This window comes from Salvelinus fontinalis, chromosome 3 (genome assembly GCF_029448725.1).
Source record: "Salvelinus fontinalis isolate EN_2023a chromosome 3, ASM2944872v1, whole genome shotgun sequence".
NCBI lineage: Eukaryota > Metazoa > Chordata > Actinopteri > Salmoniformes > Salmonidae > Salvelinus > Salvelinus fontinalis.
Genome location: NC_074667.1, coordinates 284,458 through 301,626, shown reverse-complemented (window position 1 = coordinate 301,626; position 17,169 = coordinate 284,458). Strand labels below are relative to the sequence as shown.

The following is a 17,169-nucleotide window of genomic DNA, read 5'->3' as shown; positions in this document are numbered from 1 at the left end:
AACAAGGTTGCCAACAAACAACGCAGGTAGCCTAGTGGTTAGAGTGTTGATCGAATCCCCGAGGGGCGGCACGTAGTCTAGTGGTTGGTGTTGATCGAATCCCCGAGGGGCGGCAGGTAGTCTAGTGGTTAGAGTGTTGATCGAATCCCTGAGGGGCAGCAGGTAGTCTAGTGGTTAGAGTGTTGATCGAATCCCTGAGGGGCAGCAGGTAGTCTAGTGGTTAGAGTGTTGATTGAATCCCGGAGGGATTCGCAGGTAGTCTAGTGGTTAGTGTTGATCGAATCTCTGAAGGGCGGCAGGTAGCCTAGTGGTTGGTGTTGATCGAATCCCCGAGGGGCGGCACGTAGTCTAGTGGTTAGAGTGTTGATCGAATCACCGAGGGGCGGCAGGTAGTCTAGTGGTTAGAGTGTTGATCGAATCCCAGAGGGGCGGCAGGTAGTCTAGTGGTTAGAGTGTTGATCGAATCCCAGAGGGGCGGCAGGTAGTCTAGTGGTTAGAGTGTTGATCGAATCCCAGAGGGGCGGCAGGTAGCCTAGTGGTTAGAGTGTTGATCGAATCCCAGAGGGGCGGCAGGTAGTCTAGTGGTTAGAGTGTTGATCGAATCCCCGAGGAGCGGCAGGTAGCCTAGTGGTTAGAGTGTTGATCGAATCCCCGAGGAGCGGCAGGTAGTCTAGTGGTTAGAGTGTTGATCGAATCCCAGAGGGGCGGCAGGTAGCCTAGTGGTTAGAGTGTTGATCGAATCCCAGAGGGGCGGCAGGTAGTCTAGTGGTTAGAGTGTTGATCGAATCCCCGAGGAGCGGCAGGTAGCCTAGGGGTTAGAGTGTTGATCGAATCCCCGAGGGGCGGCAGGTAGTCTAGTGGTTAGAGTGTTGATCGAATCCCCGAGCTGACAAGGTAAAAATGTCGTTCTGCCCCTGATCAAGGCAGTTAACCCACTGTTCCCCAGTAGGCCGTCATTGTAATATAAGAATGTGTTCTTAACTGAATGGCCTAGTTAAATAAAGATGACATTTTTTACAACATTTAAGAGGAAAGAAAATGAAGAGGTGAGACTTCATCTACTAATCAATCAGTGTTCCTGCTGATTGGTTCAGCTGCTGTATAAAATCAGTAAATTATGGTGCATTCAAGACCACTGGGAACTTGGGAAAAACTAGCTCGGACTGGGAAACATGAGCTTAGACTGGTGTTGGATGACAGTGCACAATGATTTTTCACAGTCTGCACTTTTTTTCCCCCACCAGAGTTCCGAGTTGTCTTGAATGCACCATTAACCTTAGTTTACCTTTTGAGGAAGTGTTTGAGAAGGCAGAGGGCTCCGAGGCGGCCACTGAGGAGAGGCAGAAACTGAAGGCTCGGCTGCAGAAGGCAAAAGATGTGCTGAAGGCTCGCCTGCAGGAGATCCAGGAGGCAGATGAAGCGCTGAAGGCTCGGCTGCAGGAGATCCAGGAGGTAGATGAAGCGCTGAAGGCTCGCCTGCAGGAGATCCAGGAGGCGCTGAAGGCTCGGCTGCAGGAGATCCAGGAGGTAGATGAAGCGCTAAAGGCTCGGCTGCAGGAGATCCAGGAGGCAGATGAAGCGCTGAAGGCTCGCCTGCAGGAGATCCAGGAGGCGCTAAAGGCTCGGCTGCAGGAGATCCAGGAGGCAGATGAAGCGCTAAAGGCTCGCCTGCAGGAGATCCAGGAGGCGCTAAAGGCTCGGCTGCAGGAGATCCAGGAGGTGCTAAAGGCTCGGCTGCAGGAGATCCAGGAGGCAGCTGAAGCGCTAAAGGCTCGGCTGCAGGAGATCCAGGAGGCAGATGAAGCGCTAAAGGCTCGGCTGCAGGAGATCCAGGAGGCGCTAAAGGCTCGCCTGCAGGAGATCCAGGAGGTGCTAAAGGCTCGCCTGCAGGAGATCCAGGAGGCAGATGAAGCGCTAAAGGCTCGGCTGCAGGAGATCCAGGAGGTGCTAAAAGCTCGCCTGCAGGAGATCCAGGAGGCAGATGAAGCGCTAAAGGCTCGGCTGCAGGAGATCCAGGAGGCAGATGAAGCGCTAAAGGCTCGGCTGCAGGAGATCCAGGAGGCAGATGAAGCGCTGACGGCTCGGCTGCAGGAGATCCAGGAGGTGCTAAAAGCTCGCCTGCAGGAGATCCAGGAGGCAGATGAAGCGCTAAAGGCTCGGCTGCAGGAGATCCAGGAGGCAGATGAAGCGCTGACGGCTCGGCTGCAGGAGATCCAGGAGGTGCTAAAAGCTTGCCTGCAGGAGATCCAGGAGGCAGATGAAGCGCTAAAGGCTCGGCTGCAGGAGATGTAGGAGGTAGATGAAGCGCTGAAGGCTCGGCTGCAGGAGATCCAGGAGGCAGATGAAGCGCTGACGGCTCGGCTGCAGGAGATCCAGGAGGTGTTAAAGGCTCGGCTGCAGGAGATCCAGGAGGCAGATGAAGCGCTGAAGGCTCGGCTGCAGGAGATCCCTTAACTGCTACAGAGACGTCAGCAAAGCCAACGATGTCAAAGAGTGACTGGAGGTTGAAAGGTAAGTATTATTGAGTCTGTATCTCACGTTAAAAAGCATGTCCCTGTTTGTGATTTCAATGAAGTCACTGTCAGCTAAATTCAGTGTGGAGATTCTTTTTTCATGTTTTCCTCCTGCAGCCGGTGAAGCCCTGGCGACTGCCTGATGTAACTTCCTGATTATGTCATCACATCCTCCTACTGGCGATAAATGGAATATCTCAATTGCATACTCCTCGTCCTCGTCTCAATCTCAAAATCCATTGGCGGAGAAGGTCAGAGGGGAGAATGCCTTGAGATTTTACCCAAGTTGTAAACATTTTATGTTCCTATTTTGTACCGGTCTTGTTTTGTACCTAATTGATCTATGAATTATCTTTGTTTGAATTGTAAATGGTAAAGAACTTTTAAAATGGGAATTGGGTAGGATGTTATCCACCTCTTGAAACGATCAGTGGTGTACCGTAAATACATTGAAACAAAGGCCTGGATTCAAGCCGTACCACTGAAGAGCCACATCATAGTGCAATTGAAATCCAAAGCAAATTTCCCATTGAGCCGACATATACAGTGTTTACTGTGAAGGCAGTGCCCGCGAACGTAGTGAATGAACCTACGGAGTGCACATCCTGTCTCAGTGGCCAGCCCAGTTGAATTCACACTGTCAGAGGACTGTTGGTGAGGAACACTGCTGAGAGGGAGCAGAGGCCGATCATGGAGTCATCCATCACTACAGTCACAGTATAGAGTCAGAACCACCATGCTAAAGGTGACTAACAGGGACATGTGCCTAGTCCTGAGAGAAGGTGACTAACAGGGACATGTGCTTAGTTCTGAGAGAAGGTGACTAACAGGGACATGTGCTTAGTTCTGAGAGAAGGTGACTAACAGGGACATGTGCTTAGTTCTGAGAGAAGGTGACTAACAGGGACATGTGCTTAGTTCTGAGAGAAGGTGACTAACAGGGACATGTGCTTAGTTCTGAGAGAAGGTGACTAACAGGGACATGTGCTTAGTTCTGAGAGAAGGTGACTAACAGGGACATGTGCTTAGTTCTGAGAGAAGGTGACTAACAGGGACATGTGCTTAGTTCTGAGAGAAGGTGACTAACAGGGACATGTGCTTAGTTCTGAGAGAAGGTGACTAACAGGGACATGTGTTTAGTTCTGAGAGAAGGTGACTAACAGGGACATGTGCTTCGTTCTGAGAGAAGGTGACTAACAGGGACATGTGTTTAGTTCTGAGAGAAGGTGACTAACAGGGACATGTGCTTAGTTCTGAGAGAAGGTGACTAACAGGGACATGTGCTTAGTTCTGAGAGAAGGTGACTAACAGGGACATGTGCTTAGTTCTGAGAGAAGGTGACTAACAGGGACATGTGTTTAGTTCTGAGAGAAGGTGACTAACAGGGACATGTGTTTAGTTCTGAGAGAAGGTGACTAACAGGGACATGTGTTTAGTTCTGAGAGAAGGTGACTAACAGGGACATGTGTTTAGTTCTGAGAGAAGGTGACTAACAGGGACATGTGCTTAGTTCTGAGAGAAGGACACTAAATCAGCTTGATGATTAGTTGATCATTTGAAATCAGCTGTGTAGTTCTCGGGCAAAAACCAAAACGTGCACCGAGTTTGGGAAACCCTTGTCCTATGCGCTTGTGGAGATCTGAGAGCATATGATTGGTGTAAGCAACATGATGAAACTTTCACCTAGCCTATCAGAGGGCAAAGTGGAGCTATTACCAGATTGCTTACACATGTCAAATCCTTTCTGATCTCCACAAGGGAGTCGGGGTTGATTTAGGATTGGGCCTTTGAGAGAAGTGAGGGAAAATACTAACATACCAGCAGCTATCCTCCTTGAGGACATGAATACACTTTACATTGCATCATGGCTAAATATATACAAATAAACCTTAATACATGCAGCTACATGACAGACATATATTCCTATACAGTGTTGAAATGAGACCCATAAAGAAACTGAGGCTAAACAATTATTAGTTCAAAAACATCTTTATTGTCCCTGTTTATACACAGAGAGAGAGAGAGAGAGAGAGAGAAAGAGAGAGAGACAGAGAGAGACAGAGAGAGACACACAGAGAGAGAGACAGAGAGAGGAAGAACAAGACATTGACAACTGTGTCAACTTCTTTTCTAGGACACTTCTAATGATCTGTAGTTGTGACTAACAGGGACATGTGTTTAGTCCTGAGAGAAAGACACTAAATCAGCAGAAAGAAGTATGTTGTGATACGGCATTACATCGACTACGTTTCACAGTACTAGTAGTATCTGGTATCAGGACCAACAGCTTACAACTAGTGATGCACCGATTACATTTTTGTCCGATACCGATATTTTCCTTGCTAAAAAAAACAGATACCGATAACCGATATGAACCATTTTTGCGGCCTTTTAAGTATTCTAGTACAGTTAAATAGTTAACACACACACGGACGCAGTGGTCTAAGGCACTGAATCTCAGTGCAAGAGGCGTCACTACAGTACCTGGTTCGAATCTAGGCTGCATCACATCAGGCCGTGATTGGGAGTCCCATAGGGCGGCGCACAATTGGCTCAGCGTCGTCCGGGCCGTCATTGTAAATAAGAATTTGGTCTTAACTGACTTGCCTAGTTAAATAGAGGTTACACACAACACACTGACCAAAAAGTTATTTTGTTTTGCATTTACGTGTGTCCTCATTACCAGTAAAACATAATCAAAACATATTTCTTTCACTTACTCGCTGTGCTGTTTCGTTGTTCATTTGTTCAGTTTCATTCTCAACCAGGATTTCTCATGCTATGGAACACCGTTTGTGTCTTTGCGTGTCAAATAACACTATTAGATGTAATAATTTAGCTCGTTCATACATTTTTTACGTAGTTATTACACATTGATTACACTATCACTCGTATTTCATATGTCACAACGATTCATTGATACGTATGCTATGATGCTGGTAAAGTTGTCTCGCGCACCTACAGTGCTGGTCATAAAAAAGCTACAGTGCTGGTCATAACTATATAGCTAGGTGTCATCATCTAAAATTACCCTGATTTATAAGACAGTCCTTATTTGATTATCTGTCCTGTATAGGGTGCCGTCTTTCGGATGGGACGTTAAACGGGTGTCCTGACTCTCTGAGGTCATTAAAGATCCCATGGCACTTATCGTAAGAGTAGGGGTGTTAACCCCGGTGTCCTGGCTAAATTCCCAATCTGGCCCTCAAACCATCATGGTCACCTAATAATCCCCAGTTTACAATTGGCTCATTCATCCCCCTCCTCTCCCCTGTAACTATTCCCCAGGTCGTTGCTGCAAATGAGAACGTGTTCTCAGTCAACTTACCTGGTAAAATAACGGTAAAATAAATAAATAAATAAAATTAATGGTGGTCGGACCCATCTATGTGAAGCTAGCCACAATAAGGATGAGCCACAATAGTGGACTTTGCGGTCAGCCTTCAAAATAAAAGTATGGAATAATTATATTATATGTATTAATTAGCATCACTGTCAATTACATACTTGTATTTTGAAGGCAAACTGCAAATTCCACTATTGTGCCTAATCCTTATTGTGGCTAGCTTCACAACACATCACCCGGTCCGGTCGAGCATCACTAGCCAGATTAAGCTAGCTAGCTGCTTACAACGTTAGCTTTGGGCAACAGGGTTAAGTAGCTGGCTAGCTATTTATTTTCATGAACTGAAGTTCAATTTCAATAGGCGAACAACAAGTGGCAACCTAGCTAATACTTACAAGGATTCCTAAATCATTGCTAAGAATAATAAAAATGACTGCAATTTCTACTGGTCATTGTGTTCAGACTGGTTGTATTGGTGCTAGCTAGGTACCAAGCTAAAGCTAGCTAACCCATAAATTGCGGTCGAACAAATTATGCTTTATTACTAACGCGGTATTGTAAACACATCGTTCGTGTCCGGTGTGTTTGCTTGTTTGTAAACTTTTTTGTCCATCTTTGACAGTGCTACTGTATCTTTTTTGACATGCAAAGACCCAAACGGCATTCCATAGTATGTATGTTGTGAAGCTAATAGCAGTGACGCTATTACTGTGTAACTCCGGTAGGGCAACATCTGAAAAATAGCTCACTTGGTAGTGTGTACCGGCGCTCGACGAGTCGGCGAAAGCCAACATCACCCACGACAGAGAACAGTTGATTGTCAAGGGGAATGAATTCCATTATTCTGGCTTTAATGGATTTCGCCTTTGCGTTGTCTCGCTGAAATGTTCTTACTCTTTCAAATGACTGCTTGACTGCTCGATCCACACGGCAGACATTGTGGGCGAGGTTAAGAATTCTGTGTTGTAGGTGTAGCGCAAAATTTTATGTGGCGTCATTACGTCATGTAGAAGAAAAAGAAACGCACACCCATGTAGGCGAGGTGCTGGCTAGCGGAGTTGTACCCTGATGAAGACAGCTTGCCTGTCGAAACGTTGGTAATTAAATATTTTTGCATCTGAGCTCCTAGAGTGTGCGGCTCTCCTTTATTTTCTAGTCATTACGTCATGTACCTACGTTACATTAGGTATATACGGTAGCTTTGACATCGGTTTTTGACATAGGTGTTAAACTAGACATCGGACTGATACCGATGTTGGCATTTTTAGCTAATATCAGACGGTTCCGATATGTTCACTGATATATAGCGCATCCCCACTTAAAACCCCTTAAATAATGTAAGAGAAATAGAGCCTACAGAGAATACTTTTTCTGATATTATGACTTCTGGTACAGACACACGACAGACAGTTGTGGTGAAGCTACTATGTAGAGTTCTCTGTGCAGCTATTGGTCCTTGGGAGCTTGGTCCTTGGTGACCCTACCGTGGATACGCTGGTGATTTTTGAGGGTTGCCGAGCGAGCAAACCCCTTCCCACAGTCAAGGCATTTGAACGGTTTCTCTCCAGTGTGGGTTCGCAAGTGTCTTATCAGATTAGATGTACTAGTGAAACTCCTCGCACAGTGAGAACAGGGATGAGGCTTCTCACCTGAATGTACCATTAGATGTTCTTTAAGACGTTGTTTAACAGAGAAACGTTTCCCGCACAGAGAGCAAAGGTACGGCTTCGCTCCAGTGTGGGTCCGCAGATGTTTTGTGAGTGTATCCCCATCAGCGAAACTCCTCCCACATTCAGAGCAGCGGTACGGTTTCTCTCCGGTGTGGGTTCGTATGTGTCTTTTCAGGATAGGCGTATTAGCGAAACTCCTTTCGCAGTGAGAACATTTATAAGACTTCTCACCTGAATGTACCAAGAGGTGTAATTGAAGTTGTTGTTTACCAGAGAAACATTTCCCACACTGGGAGCAAAGATGTGGCTTCTCTCCAGTGTGTACACGCAGATGGACTGCTAAATTCCCCTTATCGGCATATCTCTTGTCACATAGGGAGCAGTGGTAAGGCCTTGTATGCTTTTTCTGATGAACTTTCAGGGTGTGCTCTGAAACAAAACACTGTTTGCAAACAAAGCAAGGGAATAGCCTCTCTCCATGTGCTTTTTTCTGGTGCCGAGTTAAATGATCAAGCAGACGGAAGCTCTTTCCACAGTCAGAGCACTGATGCGGTTTCACTCCAGTGTGAATGGTGCAATGTTTTTTTAAGTATTCATGTCGAGCAAAGCCCTTTCCACAGGTAGTGCAAACATGAGGCTTCACCCTATGTGTTGAATGAACCTCTTGGTGTCTTTTCTTTGTTTTAATAGCAGCAAACATTTTGCCACAATCGGAGCACTGGTAGGGTTTCTCCCCAGTGTGAAGTCTCACATGTTGGGTTAACTTTCCAGAGTAACCAAAGCTTTTCCCACAATGAGGGCAAATGTACAGTTTGTTCTCAGTGTGGACTCTCTGATGTCTCTTTAGGTGATCAGCCCGACGGAATCTCTTTCCACAATCAGAGCACACATGAGAGTTGGAGTGACTCATCTGGTGTTTTTCCAGAAGTTTTTGTGTTACAAAACTCTTCTCACACTGGTCACAGGGGTGAGATCCATCTCTTGAGGGGTTTTTCTCATGTTTTTTAGACCGACTGGTAAATGTCTTGTCACAAGAGCGGCGGCGGAGGGCCTCATCGGATGGCCCCGGCGAAGACAGGGGGAGGGCCTCATCGGATGGCCCCGGAGAAGACAGGAGGAGGGCCTCATTGGATGGCCCCGGAAAAGACATGGGGAGGGCCTCATCGGATGGCCCCGGAGAAGACATGGGGAGGGCCTCATCGGATGGCCCCGGAGAAGACATGGGGAGGGCCTCATCGGATGGCCCCGGAGAAGACAGGGGGAGGGCCTCATCGGATGGCCCCGGAGAAGACAGGGGGAGGGCCTCATCGGATGGCCCCGGAGAAGACAGGAGGAGGGCCTCATCGGATGGCCCCGGCGAAGACAGGAGGAGGGCCTCATCGGATGGCCCCGGAGAAGACAGGGGGAGGGTCTCATCGGATGGCCCCGGCGAAGACAGGAGGAGGGCCTCATCGGTAGGCCCCGGCGAAGACAGGAGGAGGGCCTCATCGTTAGGCCCCGGAGAAGACAGGGGGAGGGCCTCATCGGATGGCCCCGGCGAAGACAGGGGGGCTCCTGTTTTCATCTGTGTGTGACCTGTCAATTCAGGAAAGTGGTCCATGGTAGTGTTCATAGTAGCCACAGCAGAGGATCCCAGTCTGGTAGAACTCCCTGGATGATCCTTGAGATCATTTGGGATTGTGACTTCATCAGAATCAGCGTTCAGTGTTGAAGTCTCCTTGGCCAGAGAGAGACGTTCATTCAGGACCCTGTTCTCCTCTAGTAGCATAATGATCTTTTGAGGCAGGGAGCTGTTCACACTTATTACAAGTATATCGTTATACTGCCCTACCAAGCAAAAAAGGCAGTAACTGCTTATTTGGTCTAAAATGTGTCAATTTCATTTTTTGCTACATTAAATACATGCTTAATCATGTGGACAAATATCCTGCCTCTATTCTATTGTGTTTTGGAGTAAATGGGGTCATGTTAGCAGTAACTGCATAAAGTTACTGTGAAACCAAGGTAAATAAAATCCATTTTCTCTCAGTTCCACACTATAAGCAGTTACTGCCTTTTTGCTTGGAAGGGCAGTATTGAACTCTTCCACTTTCACTACAATGAACATATCTCGCATTTCATGGCTTTACCGTCCATCTCCGACAGGCTCATACTCGGGCTAGTCTTGACGTAACATCAACAGTCCCTTGAGTCCTTGCAATCTTTTTTACACGTTTGGTATACGCATCAAGAAGGGGTTTTGGGTAAAAAAAAATCTCTGGGGAGAAGTCCATACCCGTGGTCTTCTCTCTTCAGATACTCGGACATGTCTGGTCAGAGGTCCGTGTCTGTGTGAATCGGGAGAATATAGAGTCATACAAAGAAACAAACAAGACCGAGCTACTGGCTAGCTTGCAAGCTTAAATCCAGTTAGCCAACCTAGCTAGGCTACTTTCAACATAGCTAGCTAACTACCAGCTAGTTACAAATCATTGGTGAACCCCACACCTTTCTGCCTTGTTCATTTACTCACCCGTTTAAGAATTACCCTCCGGCGATGTCGCTAAGTAACTTATAAAAACTTGTTGATGTTGCAAAGCTCTGGTGTGGCCGTTGTGGTTTGTTTTGAGTAAACGTGCAGGCCAGTTTCGGTGAGGGAGGGCGCGGTTGCTTTGGATTGGCCCAGCATACCGACAGAACGGACATCTGATTGGATTCCAAGTCGCAAAGCCCGCCCACCGAGTGGCCATGCAATCGAGTTCGGTTCAAAGACACGCGTTTGAGTAGCTAGCTAGTTACTGAATACTTCAAAAGGGACATTTAAAAACGAGCCGATGAGTCGAAATCAGGGCAGTTGAGCTACTCTCCGATGCGGAGCCTGTCAAAAGGGTGGGAAAAGTGAGTATATTTGAAGGTCCGGCGGTAGTGAAGAACGGAAGGTTTACATTAGAGCCTACACCACAGCCTGAGAATCAACAGCGGGATCCATAAATCCTGTAAAGAAAGTGGACCTCCTGTCATTTACAGCAGTGGGGATAAACGGCACAAGTTGCACAAGTTGAAAGGAAGACAATGAATATCGATATCAATGTTTCTGCAGATGAACAATTTTTGTGATTAAAAGATTTTACTTCTGAAGAACGACATGGAGGACTTTCTAGTGCGGTGCCACCCTCTCGGCCCCCAGAGCCTGAGTAGGGATTATTATATTATTATATTTATTTTTTATCTTTAAAGCTTCTCACTTTTCACCACACCCAGTATATAGCGGCAATACACCGTTTTGGGATGTAGTCCGCCAATAAAACCTCGAAGAAGAAGAGCTGGTCAGGTATCTTATCTACCAACGTTCGTTCAAACGTTGTAATTAGAGGCTAGGTTTACATAACCGTTAGCTCTGCTCAGAGACTAGCTAGCTGCCTTAGTTTGGTAGCTAACTAACGTTAGAAGGTGCTAACTAGACATGTTAAGCTCAGCGTCAATATTATAATAAAATTACAATTTATTTTTGTCTGGTAGCTACAGGCAGATCGACTGTTCAATTAATGAGATGCTTTAATACACTGTTGTACTTTATGTTCGTGACAAGGTAAAACGCTAGAATTGGCAAAACAAGTGACCTAAGCGACTTTGAGCGTGGTATGATTGTCAGTGCCAGGCGCGCCGTTTCCAATATCGCAGAAACTGACGGCCTCCTGGGCTTTTCATAGACGACAGCGTCTAGGGTTTACTGAGGATGGTGCGACAAACAGAACAGCATCCAGTCAGCGGCAGACCTGTGGGCGAAAACAGCTCGTTGATGAGAGGTTGGAGGAGAATGGCAGGAATCGTGCAAGCTAACAGGTGGGCCACAAACAGGCAAATACACGGTACAACAGTGGTGTGGAGAACGGCATTTCGGAAAGCCCAACTCGTCCTTGTCACGGATAGGCTATTGCAACAGACGACAACACGGGATTCCACTCTTATCAGCTAAAAACAACAAGAAGAAGCGGCTCCAGTGGGCACACGATCACCAACGTGTTGGTCCACCGGCCACTGTGGCAGGTATAGACAAAAATCTATCAGCCACTGTGGCAGGTATATACAAAAATCTATCAGCCACTGTGGCAGGTATATACAAAAATCTATCAGCCACTGTGGCAGGTATATACAAAAATCTATCAGCCACTGTGGCAGGTATATACAAAAATCTATCAGCCACTGTGGCAGGTATAGACAAAAATCTATCAGCCACTGTGGCAGGTATAGACAAAAATCTATCAGCCACTGTGGCAGGTATAGACAAAAATCTGCCAGCCACTGTGGCAGGTATATACAAAAATCTATCAGCCACTGTGGCAGGTATATACAAAAATCTATCAGCCACTGTGGCAGGTATATACAAAAATCTATCAGCCACTGTGGCAGGTATAGACAAAAATCTGCCAGCCACTGTGGCAGGTATATACAAAAATCTATCAGCCACTGTGGCAGGTATAGACAAAAATCTATCAGCCACTCAGATTTTTGACCAGCCCAAATCATTTTTTGTTGTTGCTAAAATTACTCCAACAAAACACACACACAAATAATGTAATAAATGTATTACTAGTAAGAATTAATGTGGTATATTGTTTAATTTCATTTGTTGTGGCCTGAGTCTTTTAATTTACTGCAGTGGGCTGAATCAGGATCACAGAGAGTGTTTCTTGTAAGTCTTAAACAAAAGTATACACCTCACATGGTTATGGGCTTATATAGATATATAGAGTTGAAAGGTATTACATTTGGAGTTTGCATCCCAAAATTACAGTTAATATACATCACGGAAGACTGAAATATGACAACCTTTTGACATAGAAAGTATATGTTTAATAATGAAATAGTGAAAAATAGTAATAACATTCCACCCATGAGGCCACTAGAGGGCGATTTGGTCATTGGACTGCAGGAACAAATATCACAGATGAGATGTATTTTTGGTGGAGTTTATCAGCAGTTGGCATCCAACCTTATGGTGCGTTACCACCACCTACTGTACTGGAGTGTGGGCCAGAGTCAGGGAGAAACTACATCCAACCTTATGGTGCGTTACCACCACCTACTGTACTGGAGTGTGGGCCAGAGTCAGGGAGAAACTACATCCAACCTTATGGTGCGTTACCACCACCTACTGTACTGGAGTGTGGGCCAGAGTCAGGGAGAAACTACATCCAACCTTATGGTGCGTTACCACCACCTACTGTACTGGAGTGTGGGCCAGAGTCAGGGAGAAACTACATCCAACCTTATGGTGCGTTACCACCACCTACTGTACTGGAGTGTGGGCCAGAGTCAGGGAGAAACTACATCCAACCTTATGGTGCGTTACCACCACCCACTGTACTGGAGTGTGGGCCAGAGTCAGGGAGAAACTACATCCAACCTTATGGTGTGTTACCACCACCTACTGTACTGGAGTGTGGGCCAGAGTCAGGGAGAAACTACATCCAACCTTATGGTGCGTTACCACCACCTACTGTACTGGAGTGTGGGCCAGAGTCAGGGAGAAACTACATCCAACCTTATGGTGCGTTACCACCACCTACTGTACTGGAGTGTGGGCCAGAGTCAGGGAGAAACTAAATCCTACCTGCCAGTCCATTGCTCTTAAAAAAGATAACAAAATATTTGAGACTATATCTAATGACGTTCTACTCAATGTACTCTTTAAAATAATTTAATGTATCCCCCTTCTCTCTCATACTAGATCTCATCCTCTCTCCTCTCATACTGACCACACTGTATCCCCCTTCTCCCTCATACTAGATCTCATCCTCTCTCCTTTCTTCTCCTACTGACCACACTGTATCCCCCTTCTCCCTCATACTAGATCTCATCCTCTCCTACTGACCACACTGTATCTCCCTTCTCCCTCATACTAGATCTCATCCTCTCTCCTTTCCTCTCATACTGACCACACTGTATCTCCCTTCTCCCTCATACTAGATCTCATCCTCTCTCCTTTCCTCTCTCCTACTGACCACACTGTATCCCCCTTCTCCCTCATACTAGATCTCATCCTCTCCTACTGACCACACTGTATCTCCCTTCTCCCTCATACTAGATCTCATCCTCTCTCCTTTCCTCTCATACTGACCACACTGTATCCCCCTTCTCCCTCATGCTAGATCTCATCCTCTCTCCTTTCCTCTCTACTACTGACCACACTGTATCCCCCTTCTCCCTCATACTAGATCTCATCCTCTCTCCTTTCCTCTCTACTACTGACCACACTGTATCCCCCTTCTCCCTCATACTAGATCTCATCCTCTCTCCTTTCCTCTCTCCTACTGACCACACTGTATCTCCCTTCTCCCTCATACTAGATCTCATCCTCTCTCCTTTCCTCTCTACTACTGACCACACTGTATCCCCCTTCTCCCTCATACTAGATCTCATCCTCTCTCCTTTCCTCTCTCCTACTGACCACACTGTATCTCCCTTCTCCCTCATACTAGATCTCATCCTCTCTCCTTTCCTCTCATACTGACCACACTGTATCCCCCTTCTCCCTCATACTAGATCTCATCCTCTCTCCTTTCCTCTCTCCTACTGCCCACACTGTATCCCCCTTCTCCCTCATACTAGATCTCATCCTCTCTCCTTTCCTCTCATACTGACCACACTGTATCAATACATGCCCCACGGTCTCTGTTTCCTGGCAATACTCACATTTTCCCGTTGGAAGCTTTCCTATCACATTAAGGTCTTATTCAACTGACTGTGTCCCATCTTGTAAATATAGCCTCCTCTCTTCTGTCCCTTCCTGCCGTTCTCCCCTCCCCAACTTTCCTCTGTACTTGAAAGTAATGCCTGCCCTTCGTATCTCTATTCCACTGCTCCTGCCATTTCTCCACCATCACTGTCCATATCAGGCTTTTTGCCTTGCTCATTGAAACGACAACATCCCCACTACTAAGTGCTTGTTTAGCCGGTACATCAACATCCCCACTACTAAGTGCTTGTTTAGCCGGTATATCAACATCCCCACTACTAAGTGCTTGTTTAGCCGGTATATCAACATCCCCACTACTAAGTGCTTGTTTAGCCGGTATATCAACATCCCCACTACTAAGTGCTTGTTTAGCCGGTATATCAACATCCCCACTAAGTGCTTGTTTAGCCGGTATATCAACATCCCCACTACTAAGTGCTTGTTTAGCCGGTATATCAACATCCCCACTACTAAGTGCTTGTTTAGCCAGTATATCAACATCCCCACTACTAAGTGCTTGTTTAGCCGGTATATCAACATCCCCACTACTAAGTGCTTGTTTAGCCGGTATATCAACATCCCCACTACTAAGTGCTTGTTTAGCCGGTATATCAACATCCCCACTACTAAGTGCTTGTTTAGCCGGTATATCAACATCCCCACTACTAAGTGCTTGTTTAGCCGGTATATCAACATCCCCACTACTAAGTGCTTGTTTAGCCGGTACATCAACATCCCCACTACTAAGTGCTTGTTTAGCCGGTATATCAACATCCCCACTACTAAGGGCTTGTTTAGCCGGTATATCAACATCCCCACTACTAAGTGCTTGTTTAGCCGGTACATCAACATCCCCACTACTAAGTGCTTGTTTAGCCGGTACATCAACATCCCCCACTACTAAGTGCTTGTTTAGCCGGTATATCAACATCCCCACTACTAAGTGCTTGTTTAGCCGGTATATCAACATCCCCACTACTAAGTGCTTGTTTAGCCGGTATATCAACATCCCCACTACTAAGTGCTTGTTTAGCCAGTATATCAACATCCCCACTACTAAGTGCTTGTTTAGCCGGTATATCAACATCCCCACTACTAAGTGCTTGTTTAGCCGGTATATCAACATCCCCACTACTAAGTGCTTGTTTAGCCAGTATATCAACATCCCCACTACTAAGTGCTTGTTTAGCCGGTATATCAACATCCCCACTACTAAGTGCTTGTTTAGCCAGTATATCAACATCCCCACTACTAAGTGCTTGTTTAGCCGGTATATCAACATCCCCACTACTAAGTGCTTGTTTAGCCGGTATATCAACATCCCCACTACTAAGTGCTTGTTTAGCCGGTACATCAACATCCCCACTACTAAGTGCTTGTTTAGCCGGTATATCAACATCCCCACTACTAAGTGCTTGTTTAGCCGGTATATCAACATCCCCACTACTAAGTGCTTGTTTAGCCGGTACATCAACATCCCCACTACTAAGTGCTTGTTTAGCCGGTATATCAACATCCCCACTACTAAGTGCTTGTTTAGCCGGTATATCAACATCCCCACTACTAAGTGCTTGTTTAGCCGGTACATCAACATCCCCACTACTAAGTGCTTGTTTAGCCGGTACATCAACATCCCCACTACTAAGTGCTTGTTTAGCCGGTACATCAACATCCCCACTACTAAGTGCTTGTTTAGCCGGTACATCAACATCCCCACTACTAAGTGCTTGTTTAGCCGGTACATCAACATCCCCACTACTAAGTGCTTGTTTAGCCGGTATATCAACATCCCCACTACTAAGGGCTTGTTTAGCCGGTATATCAACATCCCCACTACTAAGTGCTTGTTTAGCCGGTATATCAACATCCCCACTACTAAGTGCTTGTTTAGCCGGTATATCAACATCCCCACTACTAAGTGCTTGTTTAGCCGGTATATCAACATCCCCACTACTAAGTGCTTGTTTAACCGGTATATCAACATCCCCACTACTAAGTGCTTGTTTAGCCGGTATATCAACTACCTCGTTCCACTCCCACATGAGCTGGGAGCCATGTAAATATTATCTGTATATATATTTGTCTAATCCTGCCATGGGGTTGTAGCACCTCATAAAGCAGGTCTTGTCTGCTACGTGATATAAAGGACTGGAGACTCATCAATACTGCACATGAATCAGAGCAAATGACTACTCTGTCTGGCTTAACTTCCTCCACCAACTGCAAGGCCAACAGCATGGCCATCATCTCCACCGTATATACAGCCAGATGATCTGTAATACGTATCCTGACTCTCACCCCACATTCCTGCACTACAAATGCTGACCCAGTACGTCCTGTCCTTGGATCTTTTGAACCATCTGTGTATATGGCCACAACATCCTGATACACAGTATCCAGACATCTCTTAAACCAATCAGATGGTTCATCACCCTCCCTATCTGTCCCTAGTCTCTCCAATCAGATGTACCAACACCCTCCATATCTGTCCCTAGTCTCTCCAATCAGATGTAACACCCTCCCTATCTGTCCCTAGTCTCTCCAATCAGATGTAACACCCTCCCTATCTGTCCCTAGTCTCTCCAATCAGATGTAACACCCTCCCTATCTGTCCCTAGTCTCTCCAATCAGATGTATCACCCTCCCTATCTGTCCCTAGTCTCTCCAATCAGATGTATCATCCCCCTCCCTATCTGTCCCTAGTCTCTCCAATCAGATGTATCACCCTCCCTATCTGTCCCTAGTCTCTCCAATCAGATGTATCATCACCCTCCCTATCTGTCCCTAGTCTCTCCAATCAGATGTACCATCACCCTCCCTATCTGTCCCTAGTCTCTCCAATCAGATGTATCACCCTCCCTATCTGTCCCTAGTCTTTCCAATCAGATGTATCATCCCCCTCCCTATCTGTCCCTAGTCTCT

The 17,169-nt window shown here is 46.3% G+C and overlaps 2 protein-coding genes across 2 annotated transcripts; one reads left to right on the top strand and one right to left on the bottom strand.

The window, feature by feature from the left end:
- Window positions 1–205: 205 nt before the first annotated feature.
- Window positions 206–4,490, top strand: LOC129835464 (dynactin subunit 1-like). Its single transcript, XM_055901104.1, has 2 exons — window positions 206–2,511; window positions 2,631–4,490. The coding sequence occupies exon 1, from the start codon at window positions 1,207–1,209 to the stop codon at window positions 2,290–2,292; it is 1,086 nt and encodes a 361-aa protein (XP_055757079.1). The 5' UTR covers window positions 206–1,206; the 3' UTR covers window positions 2,293–2,511; window positions 2,631–4,490.
- Window positions 4,484–10,178, bottom strand: LOC129835454 (gastrula zinc finger protein XlCGF57.1-like). The gene is made up of 2 exons (XM_055901093.1): window positions 10,042–10,178; window positions 4,484–9,856 (listed from the first exon to the last, which is right to left on the bottom strand). Exon 2 carries the CDS (start codon window positions 9,295–9,297, stop codon window positions 7,306–7,308), a length of 1,992 nt encoding a protein of 663 aa, XP_055757068.1. The 5' UTR covers window positions 9,298–9,856; window positions 10,042–10,178; the 3' UTR covers window positions 4,484–7,305.
- Between the last annotated feature and the right edge of the window lie 6,991 nt (window positions 10,179–17,169).

Excerpts from the sequence above, each read along its gene's own strand:
- LOC129835464 (XM_055901104.1), top strand. The coding sequence starts at position 1,207 with ATGATTTTTCACAGTCTGCACTTTTTTTCCCCCACCAGAGTTCCGAGT.
- LOC129835454 (XM_055901093.1), bottom strand. The coding sequence starts at position 9,297 with ATGCTACTAGAGGAGAACAGGGTCCTGAATGAACGTCTCTCTCTGGCC.